We start from the raw sequence: 14015 nt of genomic DNA, 5'->3' as shown, positions 1-14015 counted from the left end.
TTTGTGGGAACGCCATCGAGACTGTTGGAAAAGCATTCCAGGTGAAGCTGGTTGAGAGAATGCCAAGACTGTGCAAAGCTGTCATCAAGGTAAAGGGTGGCTATTTGAAAAATCTGAAATATAAAACATATTTTGATTTGTTTAACACTTTTTTGGTTTCTACATGAGTCCATATGTGTTATTTCATAGTTTTGATGTCTTCACTATTATTCTACAATGTAGAATATAGTAAAAAATTAAGAAAAACTCTTGAATGAGTAGGTGTTCTAAAACTTTTGACCGGTCGTCTTTGTCAGGACAAGTGCAGTATTACCATAAGGAGACTTATACTTGGAATACGGAGGAGGAATGAAGGGAAAATGAGAGGCAGAGGAGGTCTAAGAGAGACAGGGAGGAAGAGGGTGAGCTTGAGTCGATTAAAAATTGTGAGAAAAAGGGAGATGGTTTGTTAAAGAAGAATGGTAGAACTTGTAAGCAGAGTGAGTTGAAGACCGGAGGAGAAATGGAAGTGAATGAGGGCGAAGTATCGGAGGTGGTAGGTGTGGTGAAGGCGGGGTGCCCATGGGGCTGGGGATCAGAAATATTCCGTGCAAGAGAGGCAGGTTGAGGTTTTCAGGGTTAGACTAGTGCAGAAGTTGTCATGCTGAGCCAGGGAAGAAAGTATAGGAATATGGATCAAGTGGGAGGGATCCTGAGAGGAGTGGTGTGAATAGTTGATCTATACCAGTACAGAGGGATAAACCAACAAGTGATATATGTTTCAGTAAGATTGTATTTTTGGCATTTATAGCAATGGTTATCAACTGTACTGCAGGGAACATAAGTCACAGAAAATAGAGGTTGTGGTGGGAGCTGCAAAGAGGTATTTGAGTGTGCAAGACTTGACATTATAAGAGTTACAGGGTGTGTAAAGTATTAAGTGTTAAGACACCACGTCTATTCCTTTCAGGCTGTTGGCCTGAAGTAGGACTAAATATATTTAAATAGTAGAGTATGGTATATATATATATATATTTTTTTTTGTGAGTGTAGTGTTTGGTAAGGTATTGTTGTTGTTTTTTCAAGCAAAGCATAAGGGAGTTATATTCCAGTCGAGTAGGTGGGCTAATGCAACATTTATTAGACCTCATCGAAGAAGAAGACCTTGTCGTTTCCAACGGGAGCAAATTAATCACAGCGAGCAGAACAAGCAAGGAGGTGGGCAGAGCCAAGCACGAGCTAGTGAGATCCTATTGGCGCGTTCTAGCATAATTTGTATATTTCCGTTAGGGAACGCCTACTCTATGAAGTGCGCGTGTGCAATAACTAAATTCCCACTTGCACTTAAACAAATTTTTTTTGGGCAAAGGGTAAAGTCTACAACACGCAGTCCAATCTGTTTGTTACTGATTATAGTTTTGGAAATAGAAAACTGTATGGAGATTAAATGTTTAATCGAAGAGAAATTTTGCAGAATTTCGCGCCATCTTCTCCTAATGCCGGCCATTGGGCTTTCTCTCATCACCATATTTGGTAGTGAGTGGAATCGACGCCAACCGGATGCTTCACATTTATACATCCGCTGAAATATCTGGCTCATTGTTTTATGTGTGGCTTGGCAGTGCAAGGCCCGAAGATGGCTGCAGGATCAGGCGCGTCAAGCGGCCAAAGTCGTGGTTTGCCTGTGGCTCTAGAGTCAACTTTGGACCGACGGTTTCAAGGAGTGTCGAACACAATGGAATCAATTCAAGGACTATCAAATTGGTGCATTGAGAACAAGAAATACCACAGCCTTATCGTGCGTTACTGGATTAAATGGTTGAGGAAATGTGAGTTGCTAATGTTAGCTAGCTAACGATAGCTGATTTGCCTGGCTAGCTTAGCGCTCGTTATATTGCTAGGTTAGCTAACTTTAGCTAGGTAGCTGTTGGCTGCATACTTTTACGTAAGTAACTAGCTATGTTTAGCGAATGTTAACAGTATCTAGTTAGTGACATTGGTGCACAACACAGGAATGTCATGTGAAATTAAATAATGTAATGTATCTTATAGTTAGCTTCTTGGGTAACGTTAAGTAACGCGGGAGTGCGCATATGTGGAGCTAGTTAGTTAAAAAGTTAGCTAATGTTGACTTGCAGTGTCAGCCAGATAATGCTATCACTACTAACGTTACTAGTTGTGATGTCTTGCAAATGTTTGTTATAACGTGTCTGGTCAGTTGTTGACAAACAATGGCTTTAATGAGCAAGTATTCTACGCATAGAATTAACGTTAGTGTAAAGTTGTTAACTAACGTTAGCTATTCTCCTGTTAAGACTGTCAAATTTCTTGAAGCCTTTGCCATCCTTGGTTTAACACCCTAAATCAGTTGGACTTAGATGTGTCAAACAGTAACAATCAAAATACATGTTAACTAGCTAGATAAATAGTTAAGTAATTAGCTAACACGTTTATAAAATATACTATGTTATTGAGTTTACTGTAACTTCCTGTTAACTACACAGTAGTTATTGCACAATAAAAATAGGAACGTTTTGAGGAGCAGACTAGCCTACCTCAGGAAATGACCAAACATTTTGGGAGCTTCAGTTGTTGTAGGCCCATAGGGAGTGCTTGTGTACGATAATTGAAGATGCCTGAATGTATTGTTGTTCAGGTCTCCCGGAGACTGGAAACATGCTGTGCTGCTTTTGCCAGATGCTTTCCTCTGCTTTTTTGTTAGTGACAGTGAAGCTTTGGTAGTCCATATTTATGTCATTGTGTGTTGTTTTAGAAACTATGTTATTTATTTTTTAAGAGTGTAGTTACTAGTAAAGTATGCCTAACATGCAGACCAGACAGCTCGCAGGCATTTTGATTTTGTCCTCCAACTCCAATCAGGACTAGCAGGTTGAAATATCACAACAAAGTCTGAGCCAACTATATTAATTTGGGGACAGGTTGATAAGCGAACATTTATGGTAATAGCTAGCTTGCTGTTGCTAGATCATTTGTTAATAGGATATAAACATTGGGTTGTTTATCTGACAATTAATACACAGATAAAAGGGTAAACCGATTTTAGTTGCTAGTAATTGCTCCTCCTTCGGGCTTCTTCTTTGGACTTTATATGGCGTTTGGCAACCAACCTTAAGGTGCATTACCATCGCTGACTGGCGTGAGGACCTCAGTTCATTTTACCATCACCCATGTGGGTATATGTGCCTAAAAACCAATGAGGAGATGCGAGAGGCGGGACTTAATAACGTAACTGACCTCACCGCTCGCGTTGCAAAATAAATGTACACATATATGTTATTCAATCATTGCACCCACACTGCTCACGCGCGTCAACGAGCATCTGCGTAGCCTGGTGCTAAAATAGAACTTGATTCTATTTGCGATGCGCTGCAAGTCCCGTCTCTCCCATCTCCTCGTTGGTTTTTAGGAGCGTATACCCATGTGGGTGATTTGAAAGATGAACTGAGGTCCACACTCCAGCCCAGTTGGTAGTGGTAATGCATCTTAAAGTTGGTTGCGAACCGCCATATAAAGTCAGAGGAAGAGAGATTACTAGAAACTAACTCGGTTTCACCCTTTTATGGATTAATTGTTGGAGTAGAGGACCTTGTCCATTTCAGGTAAAATAACAACCCAATGTATTTATCCCATGACAAATTAGTTAGCAACAGCAAGCTAGCTAGCTAAATTGCCATAAATGTTTAATGCTTTTCGACCTGTCCCCAAATTAATATAATTGGTTCAGATTTCGTTGACACTTTTCAACCTGAGTGTCCTGATTGTGGGTGGACAAAATCAACATGCTCACGTGACTTGTCTGGTCAGCATGTAACTCGAAATGACTGTGTAGTTTTTAAAGCCGCAATAAGCAGTTGAAACAATAACAAGAATTGTCCCGGCCAATGTTTCGGTAAAAATATGATGGATATGGCTGGGTAAATGTAACCACTGTCAAATTCAGAGACAAAGCTATGGATGAAAGTACTGACCATCCATCATAACATTAGTTTTGAAGAGTTATAGTTTGTTTACATTTACAAAAATGGGAGGTTTATTTTTGGTTCTAACGGGGTATGACTATTGAACTAAGCCCATTGGGGCATTTTTATAGGTATTCAAGAATCAATGGGTAGGTCTACATATCATATATTTATAAGTCCCCAAATGGATGTAGCAACTGCAGGTTGCACCTTTTTTTTAAGGTAATTTTCTTTGAGTTAAAAATAATGTGATTGTGTTGCAAGAGGGGATTGTGAGAGTGAAGAAGGTACTGCTTGTGAAAGCCTGGGGGGGGGGGGAAACTATTAAACACCTCATATTTAAATATGTTGGTGGTTGTGAAGGATCCAATGGATGGATTGGTTCATTGTGCTTTATATTCGCCCATATTACTGTACCTTGGTCAATGCTGTTGTGCTTTTTATGAATTCACAGCACTACACATGCACTAGATTCAAGCATCACTCCAATTCAACGATTGAATATTCAGTCAGGCGGCAGGCCCTGTGTTTGCAATGCGAGGTGTGAACACAGCCCCTCCCTGACGTTCATTGCGGTGTTAAAGCTTAATTAGGCTAGGCTTATTCTGTGTGCATTGTTCTAAGACAAATGCTGATAGAACCTGAATCAACAGTGATGGGCTTTTATTACGCTGAGCGATCATTCATAGGCTACACTGAAGGGCCAAGCCACAGCCGATATGTGCTAAAGGTGTATTGCCGTGCAACTTGGTGAAGGGGTCTTTGTAGGATTCCTTCATGATCCTAGTTTAGGAACAAGTGATAGTTCACTCACTCCAAAATGCATAGCCTGCTAATTACTCCTGTTAGTTTATACCTATTGGCTGAGGAAGAGTACAATGTTATGTTGGTATGCCTGGTCTTGTTACTACAGCAGGGAATTAAGTATTTTCACCCGGGCTTAGATGCGTATCAGGATGTTGCTGTGACTGCCTTGGAGGCGGAGCTCTGAGTTTTTCAGTCACCATGACTGTTTGCTGGTGTTCCTGCCTTTTCAGCAACAGAAGCTGATGTTGGCAATGCTTAAAAATGTTATGATGTAGGCTTAAAGGGCAAGTTTGTTTTGCATTACCTGGTGCCCCGGCTGGTGGAGATTTCACTTAAGGACCTATGTTGGCCTGAAACCTTCTTAGAGGTTCTTCCATTGGCACTTTGAAACCAACCCAGGTTGGGCTGGACTTGGTGGCCTAGCTCAAGATGTTTCCACTGCTTCCAGATAATTAGAAATTATGTCATGTTGCTAGGTAGACAATGTGACTGCAGTTGGCTTCACTAATGTTGCTAGCAAGCAAGATGTTGAAGAATTTAATTCACCCTCACCATACTGTAACTAACATTACCCCATACTCCTGCCAGTAAAAGCCAGACTCAGAGCGATGTATTTAGCTTGCTGAAGTTAGCTAAACGATTAGCGTAACATGCTAGCTAACTTAATTCCTACCTTGCTTGCCATGACATTGGCTATTAGCTAGCTAACCAAGCAAACCAGACAGGTTTGATATGATGTAGCTAGCTAGCTTTCAATACGACTTGGCAAGCTACAATTCTTGCTAGCTAGCTTGTTTTAACTCTGATTTGCTAGCTAATGTTTTTGGTCACTAGCATTTGAGTCACTAAACTTTCTCAAAAGTTTATTGTGTAGTGCAAAAATGTAATTAAGGATACAGCTATGGTGGTAATTAGTGTCATTTCTGACTACTGCAGTATTTGCTTGTCAATGTGCTAGCTAACAGAAACGAGTCCAGACAAGCTAGCTAAACGTTGTCAGCATCCAGCAGTGATCAGCTTGGTGGTTGCATAGGAACGGCATCACCAGCCCGACTTTTAATCGAGCTGGCACCAGTTGTGAAACTTGGCTGCGCTGTCCCAGGTTTCCCTCGACCTAGCTCGAATTTTAAGTGCTTTAGTGTCTGCTAGGGCTGGGTGATTAGACCTAAAAATAATATATATTTTTCAAAATTATGGTCGATAAACATATAAAACATTTAAAATGTTTTCTCTAAATCAGCGTTGTACAATTTAATGGTCACTGCATTTCAAACAGTCAGAAATAGTCTAATGAATTCACAGCTTGTGAAGTTATACCATGGATAAATATAAGCCTTCCACAACCATAAGACCCACTAATAATTACATTATTTTATCAAATTAGTTTTACCTGCTTTTTTTTGGAGATAATCACATCTGGCTTTCAAGTGTAAGAAAATGCCCTTTTTTGTTACAGATTTAACTAGACGATTAAAAAAACATGAGCTGGCGCTCACCCAGAGAGAGTGATTTTATGTAGAGGTGCTGACTAACTGCGATAAAGCTATACAAATATGTTGCACACTATATAAACTCCCAGTTATTTAACTAGAACCATGCATAATGCACGTTCACTAATGACTAACTTCTTGTAGCAGGCATAAGGCTATAGAAAATGAACACAGCTCTCATCCACAATCTCCCGAGTGGCGCAGCGGTCTAAGGCACTGCATCTCAGTGCTAGAGGCATCACTACAGACCCTTGTTCGATTCCAGGCAGTATCACAACCCGGCCATGATTGGGAGTCCAATAGAGCGGCGCACAATTGACCCAGCGTCGTTAGGGTTTGGCCGGGGTAGGCCGTCATTGTAAATAAGAATTTGTTCTTAACTGACTTGCCTAGTTAAATAAAAATCTCAAGCCCACGTGCTAGTGATAAGCCAGCTAATCTTTATTTCAAGTTCAGCCAACTTGGATCTATTTGCTAACTAACAAGGTTGAACAGTTTAATTGTTATGAACACACCCTTCTGTCTGTTTGCAAAGCATGTTAGCCTGTCCAGCCTGTCCACTTTGTTCAGAATGAAAACGAGTTGCCAATTCTTTATAATTGTGTTTTATGGTCAGTGCACATTTAATGAAAGACTAGACGGCTAGTATAAGTGTTTGGCTAAAATGCTGCTAGCGGTACCCCAATGCAGTGCGCGATAAACTGAGCATACATTTTTTCAATGTTCATTGATACCCTCGTTTTAGTAGTCTGCTCTGTGCACAATTTGAGTAGTTGAGACATAAAAAGGGTATTGTGAAGTTAACTTATCCTCTATTACAGTCAATGTTTCAATGTGTTTTGGTATCCATATGACAGATTCTGTTGGACCAAATTCAAATAGTGAGTTGAAGACGCTTGTCAGAGTGGAATATGTGATCTCAACTTTGTTGGCGTGAGAGGCAGGGGAGAGGCTTGTGTGCGTGTAAACCATAGAGGAAGAGGCGACGCGAGAGGTTTCACTCTTGCTAAAAACGTTCCAAAATAAGTAATGCGTTTCTAAGGGCTTATATTGGACCTAAGCTTGTTGCCTGCCTTCCCGACTTTGGGACAACAACGGTCTCCCATTTGTTAGGGCGGAGATGTGCATCTCGTCTTTATATACAGATCTCTGGCGTAAATGGGATGGTGCACGAAGGAGAAGAGACCAAAAATACAACAAGCGAGCAAGCGGACATAAACACTCCTAATAACGATTAAATGCAGATACAGGCATTTGGAATATCGGCAAAAAACATAAATTAATTAGATATAGTGTCTGCCTTTTATGGTGTGACAGAATAAACCTGTTGACGTAGGGTAATAGTGGCTAACTGCCTCCCTCTTTAGCGTATATGACTTCAGAACACTTGTGTTGATGATCTTATCGTGGCTAAGTGCTTTGCCTGGCTGTATATGACGTCTGAATCACAGTGTTGATGTCATAGTGGCTAATAGGGCTGGTAATTTCCAGGGACCTCACAATACGATATCATGATACTTAGGTGCAACTCAATATTCATGTTTTGTACACTCGGTGCATGTCTGCTGCAGAGGGACGAGAGAGACCAGAGAGACCCCCATCACTAGTGGCTACCTGCCTTTATAATGTCACAATAGAAGTTTTTGGGCAGGTTCAAGCGGACCATCGTTGATCACCAGCTTTCAAAGTGTGTTACATTATGGGTATAAAAATGGTCCTTCTTGCGACATGTTGACTGCAGGAGCTTTACAAAAACCTTGTGGTTTAAGGTCATGCAGTTTTTGATGAAGTCACCTTCAAGTCGCTTCAGTTGCTACTCGCCAATTACACTATGCAGCCATGACCTGCATTGTGGTTGACAAATAGTGCCTCCCAATCATTTGTGTTTTTGTTTGACCAATGCGAACGTGGCCAAAGACATGACTGAAACAGGAACCAACTTCCACAATTCTAAACAGTCCCTCCAGGATTTCGTAGGGATATTTTTGTGATATGTGCGGGCAAAAATGCTTGGTATTGCAGAGTCAATTCTGATATTTTGCATGGCAATGATTTTGTCACATGCGTTGAGGGAATAAGTTTGTTGACGTGTGGCTTGATTGAACCATATTGTGCAGAATAAATGTGCAGTGTTTGGTTAAAACATTTTATACTGCAGAGATGGGTCCCAAAAAAAAAATGTATCAAATAATGTTGGACTATTGCGTTTTTACTACTTTTTTATGTGGGAGTAATGCAGTGATTGGTCAAATGTGCAGGCACTCACATAATATGCAGGGAAGTATTGATTTAGCCCCCAAAAATGGATTGGAAAACTGGAGGAACTATCAATTCCCCTGACTGTTTACAGTGCCTTCAGAAAGTATTCATACCCTTGACCTTTATCAAATTTTGTTACAGCCTGAATTTAAAATTGATTACTTAAGTTGCATGGACTCTGTGTGCAATAATAGTGTTTTAAAGTGGAACTGACAGTTTTAACAACTTTGCAGTTATGAAACAGACAATCATATCAGCCAAAAAAAATCCCAGTTTATGCTTCAAAACCAACATAAGAGGTTTTGAAATGTGTTCTATTTGACTCAAAATTCCGTGACGTACTGTCAGGCATTGTGGGAAGTATAGATGGATGCAGTTCAATGTATGATTAATAGAATTCACCAATACATTTCTTGGTAGTCCAAAGAATCTGTCTATCAGATTGTAAAATCACAGCTGGCCTGGTACATTGTTTGCTGCCACAACTCATTCGAGATGCACTGTTTTCAATTATTCAATATTTTGAACAAAAACGGACTAACTAAGGCTGGGAATGGTTGACAAAACATTTTTAATCATGTTTTCAGTTGACATGTTACTACATAGCTACGTATTTATTTGGAGTTAAATACTTTTTGATTAGGGTCCACAGCATGTTATGCACATCTGCAAGCATAGCAGCAAAGGCTGGACATATTATTCATCTTTTATTTTAATATTTTAAAATGCTATAAAGAGCATCATAAGTGGACATTATAAAGTGCCATATTTTTCTGATAAAACAACGTTCAGTTGGGGTCGTAGTTGCATGTGTTTTTGTGAAAACAAATAGGCTATGGCTGGCCTGCAAATTCAGTGTTTTTAAAATATTGTCCGTGCGCAGATTGAATTTGACACCCCTGGGCTAGCGTAGCTATTTATTTAGCAAGCTAAGAACACTGAGCCTAATGCTAGCTACTGGGAGAATGTCATGTCATTGGAGGAGTGGGTGAGTGACCAACTTTTTCCCCTCATCATTTTTTTGTTGGCTACAGCAAGAGATGCTGCAGGTGTCTTTTGGTTAGGTAGCAAGAAATGTACATTGTTTTGCTAGCTAACTAGCGAGCTATGCTGAACTTGAACAATTGTTATCCACATATATCTTAGTTGTCAATCAAATGTATTTGGCATCGATCAAATGGGTGGGCAGGCAAGTTCCCATTGTCAACTTTGGTTGGGACAAGCATGCATTGGCGAGCAGGCTGCAGAAGGACTAGCAGGCTACTATTTCACCCTTTTTTTTAAAAATCAACTGACAGCCAACTAGTTGAAAAAGTTTGAGAGGGTGTAACTAATTTTCCCTCGTTTAGATTTTAGCTCATCTCACTCTGGCTAGCATTAGTTGTTGATCTTATTAATGTGCATCGGCAGCTGATGGAGAGAGAGCCTACTTTTTTTTTTATCAATAGGATTGTGACTTTCTCAAATGTAAGGCTCCCGTGGTGTTTACATATTTGCATAAATCCTTTCAATTGTATTTTGCAGCTTTTGGCAAATCAAATTTGATTTCTCACGTGCCGAATACAACAGGTATAGTGAAATGCTTACTTACAAGGCCTTAACCAACAATGCAGTTTTAATAAAAATAAGTGTTAAGTTGAAAATGGATGAGTAAAAAATAAAAGTAACAAATAATTAAAGAGCAGCAGTAAAATGACAGTAGGGAGGCTATATACAGGGTGTACTGGTACAGAGTAAATGTGCAATGCAAATGCAATGCAATGCAAATATTCTGGGTATACATTTGATTAGCTGTTCAGGAGTCTTATGGGTGGGGGTATATGCTGTTTAGAAGCCTCTTGGACCTAGACTTAGCGCTCCGGTACCACTTGCCAATGCAGTAGCAGAGAGGTCTATGACTAGGGTGGCTGGAGTCTTTGATAATTTTTAGGGCCTTCCTCTGACACCGTCTAGTATAGAGGTCCTGGATGGCAGGAAGCTTGGCCCCAGTGATGTACTGGGCCGTACGTACTACCCTCTGTAGTGCCTTGCAGTCGGAGGCCAAGCAGTTGCCATACCATGCAGTGATGCAACCAGTCAGGATGCTCTCGATGGTGCAGCTGTAGAACCTTTTGAGGATTTGTGGACCCATGCCACATCTTTTCAGTCTCCTGAGGGGGAATAAGCGCTGTCGTGTCCTTTTCACGACTGTCTTGGTGTGCTTGGACCGTGTTAGTTGGTTGGTGATGTGGACACCAAGGAACTTGAAATTGAACCTGCTCAACTACAACCCCGTTGATGAGAATGGGGCCATACTGTGTCTTTTACCTATTTGTCCATAAGCATCTCCTTTGTTTTGATCAAATTGAGGGAGAGGTTGTTGTCCTGGCACTACACTGCCAGGTCTCTGACCTCCCTATGGACTGTCTCATTGTTGTCGGTGATCAGGCCTACCGTTGTAGTCATTGGCAAACTTAATGATGGTGTTGGAGTCGTGCCTGGCCATGCAGTCATGAGTGAACGGAGTACAGGAGGGGACTGAGCATGCACCCCTGAGGCCACCCGTGTTGAGTATCAGCGTGGCGGATGTGTTGTTGCCTAACCTTACCACCTGGGGGCGGCCGTCCAGGATCCAGTTGCAGAGGGAGGTGTTTAGGCCCAGGGTCCTTTAGCTTAGTGATGAGCTTTGAGGGCACTATGGTGTTGAACGCTGAGCTGTAGTCAATGAATAGCATTCTCACATTGGTGTTCCTTTTGTACAGGTGGGAAAGGGCAGTGTGGAGTGCAATAGAGATCTGTGGATTTGTTAGGGCGGTATGCAAATTGGAGTGGGTCTAGGGTTTCCAGGATGAGGCTGTTGACGTAAGCCATGACCAGCCTTTCGAAACACTTAATATCTGCCGGTAGTCATTTAGGCAGGTTACCTTCGCTTTCTTGGGCACAGGCACTATGGTGGTCTGCTTGAAACATGTTATTACAGACTCTGTCAGGTTGAAAATGTCAGTTGGTCAGCGCATGCTCGGAGTACACGTCCTGATTATCCGTCTGGCCCTATGGCCTTGTGAGTAAGATTTTTAAAGGTCAATATTCACATCTACTCCCTTCACAGAACAGCGCAAACTAGCTCTAACCAGAGTGGGAGGCCCTGGTGCATAACTGAGCAAGAGGACAAGTACATTAGTGTCTAGTTTGAGAAACAGATGCCTCACTAGTCCTCAACTGGCAGCTTCATTAAATAGTACCTGCAAAACACCAGTCTCAACTTCGAGAGTGAAGAGGTGACTCCGGGATGCTGGCCTTCTAGGCAGAGGTCCAGTGTCTGTTTTGTCCAGCTTAATCTTTCATTGGCCAGTCGGAGAGATGGCTTTTTCTTTGCAACTCTGCCTAGCATCCCGGTTTGCGCTGTTCTGTGAAGGGAGTAGTACACAGCGTTGTACGAGATCTTCAGTTTCTTGCCAATTTCTCGCATGGAATAGCCTTAATTTCTCAGAACAAGAACAGACTGACGAGTTTCAGAAGAAAGTCTTTGTTTCTGGGCATTTTGAGCCTGTAATTAAACCCACAAATGCTGATGCTCCAGATACTCAACTAGTCTGAAGAATGATGTGCTAACATAATTAAAAAAGGGTTGATTAGCTAACACAACGTGCCTTCGGAACACAGGAGTGACGGTTGCTGATAATGGGCCTCTGTACGCCAATGTAGATATTCCATTAAAAATCTGCCGTTTCCAGCTACAGTAGTCATTTACAACATTAACATGTCTACACTGTATTTCTGATCAATTTGAAGTTATTTTATTGGACAAGAAACGTGATTTTCTTTCAAAAACAAGGACATTTCTAAGTGACTCCAAACGTTTGAACGGTAGTGTATGTACTGTCACTATGGGGATGACGTCATTGATGCACTTATTGATAAAGCCAGTGACTGATGTGGTGTACTCCTCAATGCCATCGGAGAATCCCGTAACATATTCCTGTCTGTGCTAGCAAAATAGTCCTGTAACTTAGCATTTGCTACATCTGACTACTTTTTAAATTGATGCTTCCTGCTTTAGTTTTTGCTCATAAGCAGGACTCAGGCTAGAATTATGGTGACATTTGCCAAATGGAGGGCAAGGGAGAATGCGTTCTCATGATCAAATGTCGAGCTGTTGCTACTGCCTGTAAACTTACAGTCCAGTTCAAAGTGAAAGATGGCACCCCCGTGTGGCAAATGGCTTTTTAGCATATCCCTACTGTTGCTCTGATTGGTGCACCTGTCTGGGTAGAATGCAGTCCTGGACAGTGTGTATTAATTGTCCAAACGCACAGCTGCTTTCCCGCTATATTGCTATAGAACTTTCACAAATGCCTGACTACGTAATTCCCAGACGTTCTATGAATTTATGAAAACGTGAAAATGACCATGTCCAAGTGCGCGCTTGTCAGAAAATGTAAAAAAAGGTGTTTGTTCTTTCTGTGGGTTTATATGAACAGGTTTTTAAGATTTTGTGTTGATAAAATGCTGTCGGTTCCACTTGAACATGATTTTTGAACGACTACCTCATCTCTGTACCCCACACAAGGTCCCTCAGTTGAGCAGTGAATTTGAAACAGATTCAACCACAAAGACGAGTGAGGTTTTCTAATGCCTTACATAGAAGGGCACCTATTGGTAGAGGTCAAAATAAAATAAAAAGTTGACACTGCATATTCTTTTGAGCATGTTGAAGTTATTACTTACACTTTGGATGGTGTATCAATACACCCAGTCATTACAAAGATACAGGCGTCCTTCCTAACTTAGTTGCCTGAGAGGAAGGAAACCGATCTCGGGATTTCCCCATGAGGCCAATGGTGACTTTGAAACAGTCACAGAGTTTAATGTTTGTGATAGGAGAAAACTGAGGATGGATCAACAACATTGTAGTTACTCCACAATTCTAACCTAACTGACAGAGTGAAAAGAAAGCCTGTACAGAATAAAAAATATTCCAAAACATGCATCCTGTTTACAACAAGGCACTATAGTAATACTGCAAAAAATGTGGGAAAGCAATTCACTTTTTGTCCTGAAATACATAGTGTTGTGTTGGTGGATTTGCCCCAAACATATTACGGAGTACCACTCCATATTTTCAATCATAGTGGTGGCTGCATCATGTTATGGGTATGCATGAAAAGAAAAATGGGCAAATGTTGTACAATCCAGGTGTGGAAACCTCTTAGAGACGTACCCAGAAAGACTCACAGCTGTAATCGTTGCCAAAGGTACTTCTACAAATACTTATCATTATGGGGTATTGTGTGAAGATAAGTGAGAAAACAATCAATGTAATTATTTTTAATTCGGGCTATAACCACAATGTGGAATAACTCAAGGGTCATAAATACTTTCTGAAGGCACTGTAGCTTTAATTTAGGTTATTGTTCATTCTTAGATTGTTATTAAAAAATATATAGGTCCATTATCTTTTTCTACATACATACTTTAGATTTGGTTTCAGTCATTCTAAGTTTAACAGAGTGTTTTTCCC

At 40.9% G+C, this 14015-nt stretch overlaps 1 protein-coding gene across 6 annotated transcripts in view; it reads left to right on the top strand.

Moving 5' to 3' along the window:
• The first annotated feature begins 1574 nt into the window (after positions 1–1574).
• Positions 1575–14015, top strand: part of LOC129831400 (CUGBP Elav-like family member 3) — a 62680-nt gene continuing 50239 nt past the window's right edge. For all 6 annotated transcript variants that reach the window (XM_055894767.1, XM_055894769.1, XM_055894770.1 and 3 more), the window contains exon 1: positions 1575–1808. In XM_055894767.1, the coding sequence (XP_055750742.1) occupies positions 1586–1808 (223 nt within the window). In that variant the 5' untranslated portion in view covers positions 1575–1585. The remainder of the gene's footprint in view (positions 1809–14015) is intronic.

The sequence above is a fragment of the Salvelinus fontinalis genome, chromosome 32, assembly GCF_029448725.1.
Source record: "Salvelinus fontinalis isolate EN_2023a chromosome 32, ASM2944872v1, whole genome shotgun sequence".
In the NCBI taxonomy this organism is placed as follows: Eukaryota; Metazoa; Chordata; class Actinopteri; order Salmoniformes; family Salmonidae; genus Salvelinus; species Salvelinus fontinalis.
The sequence above is the reverse complement of the archived record's forward strand: the minus strand, read 5'-3'. Positions and strand labels throughout refer to the sequence as shown.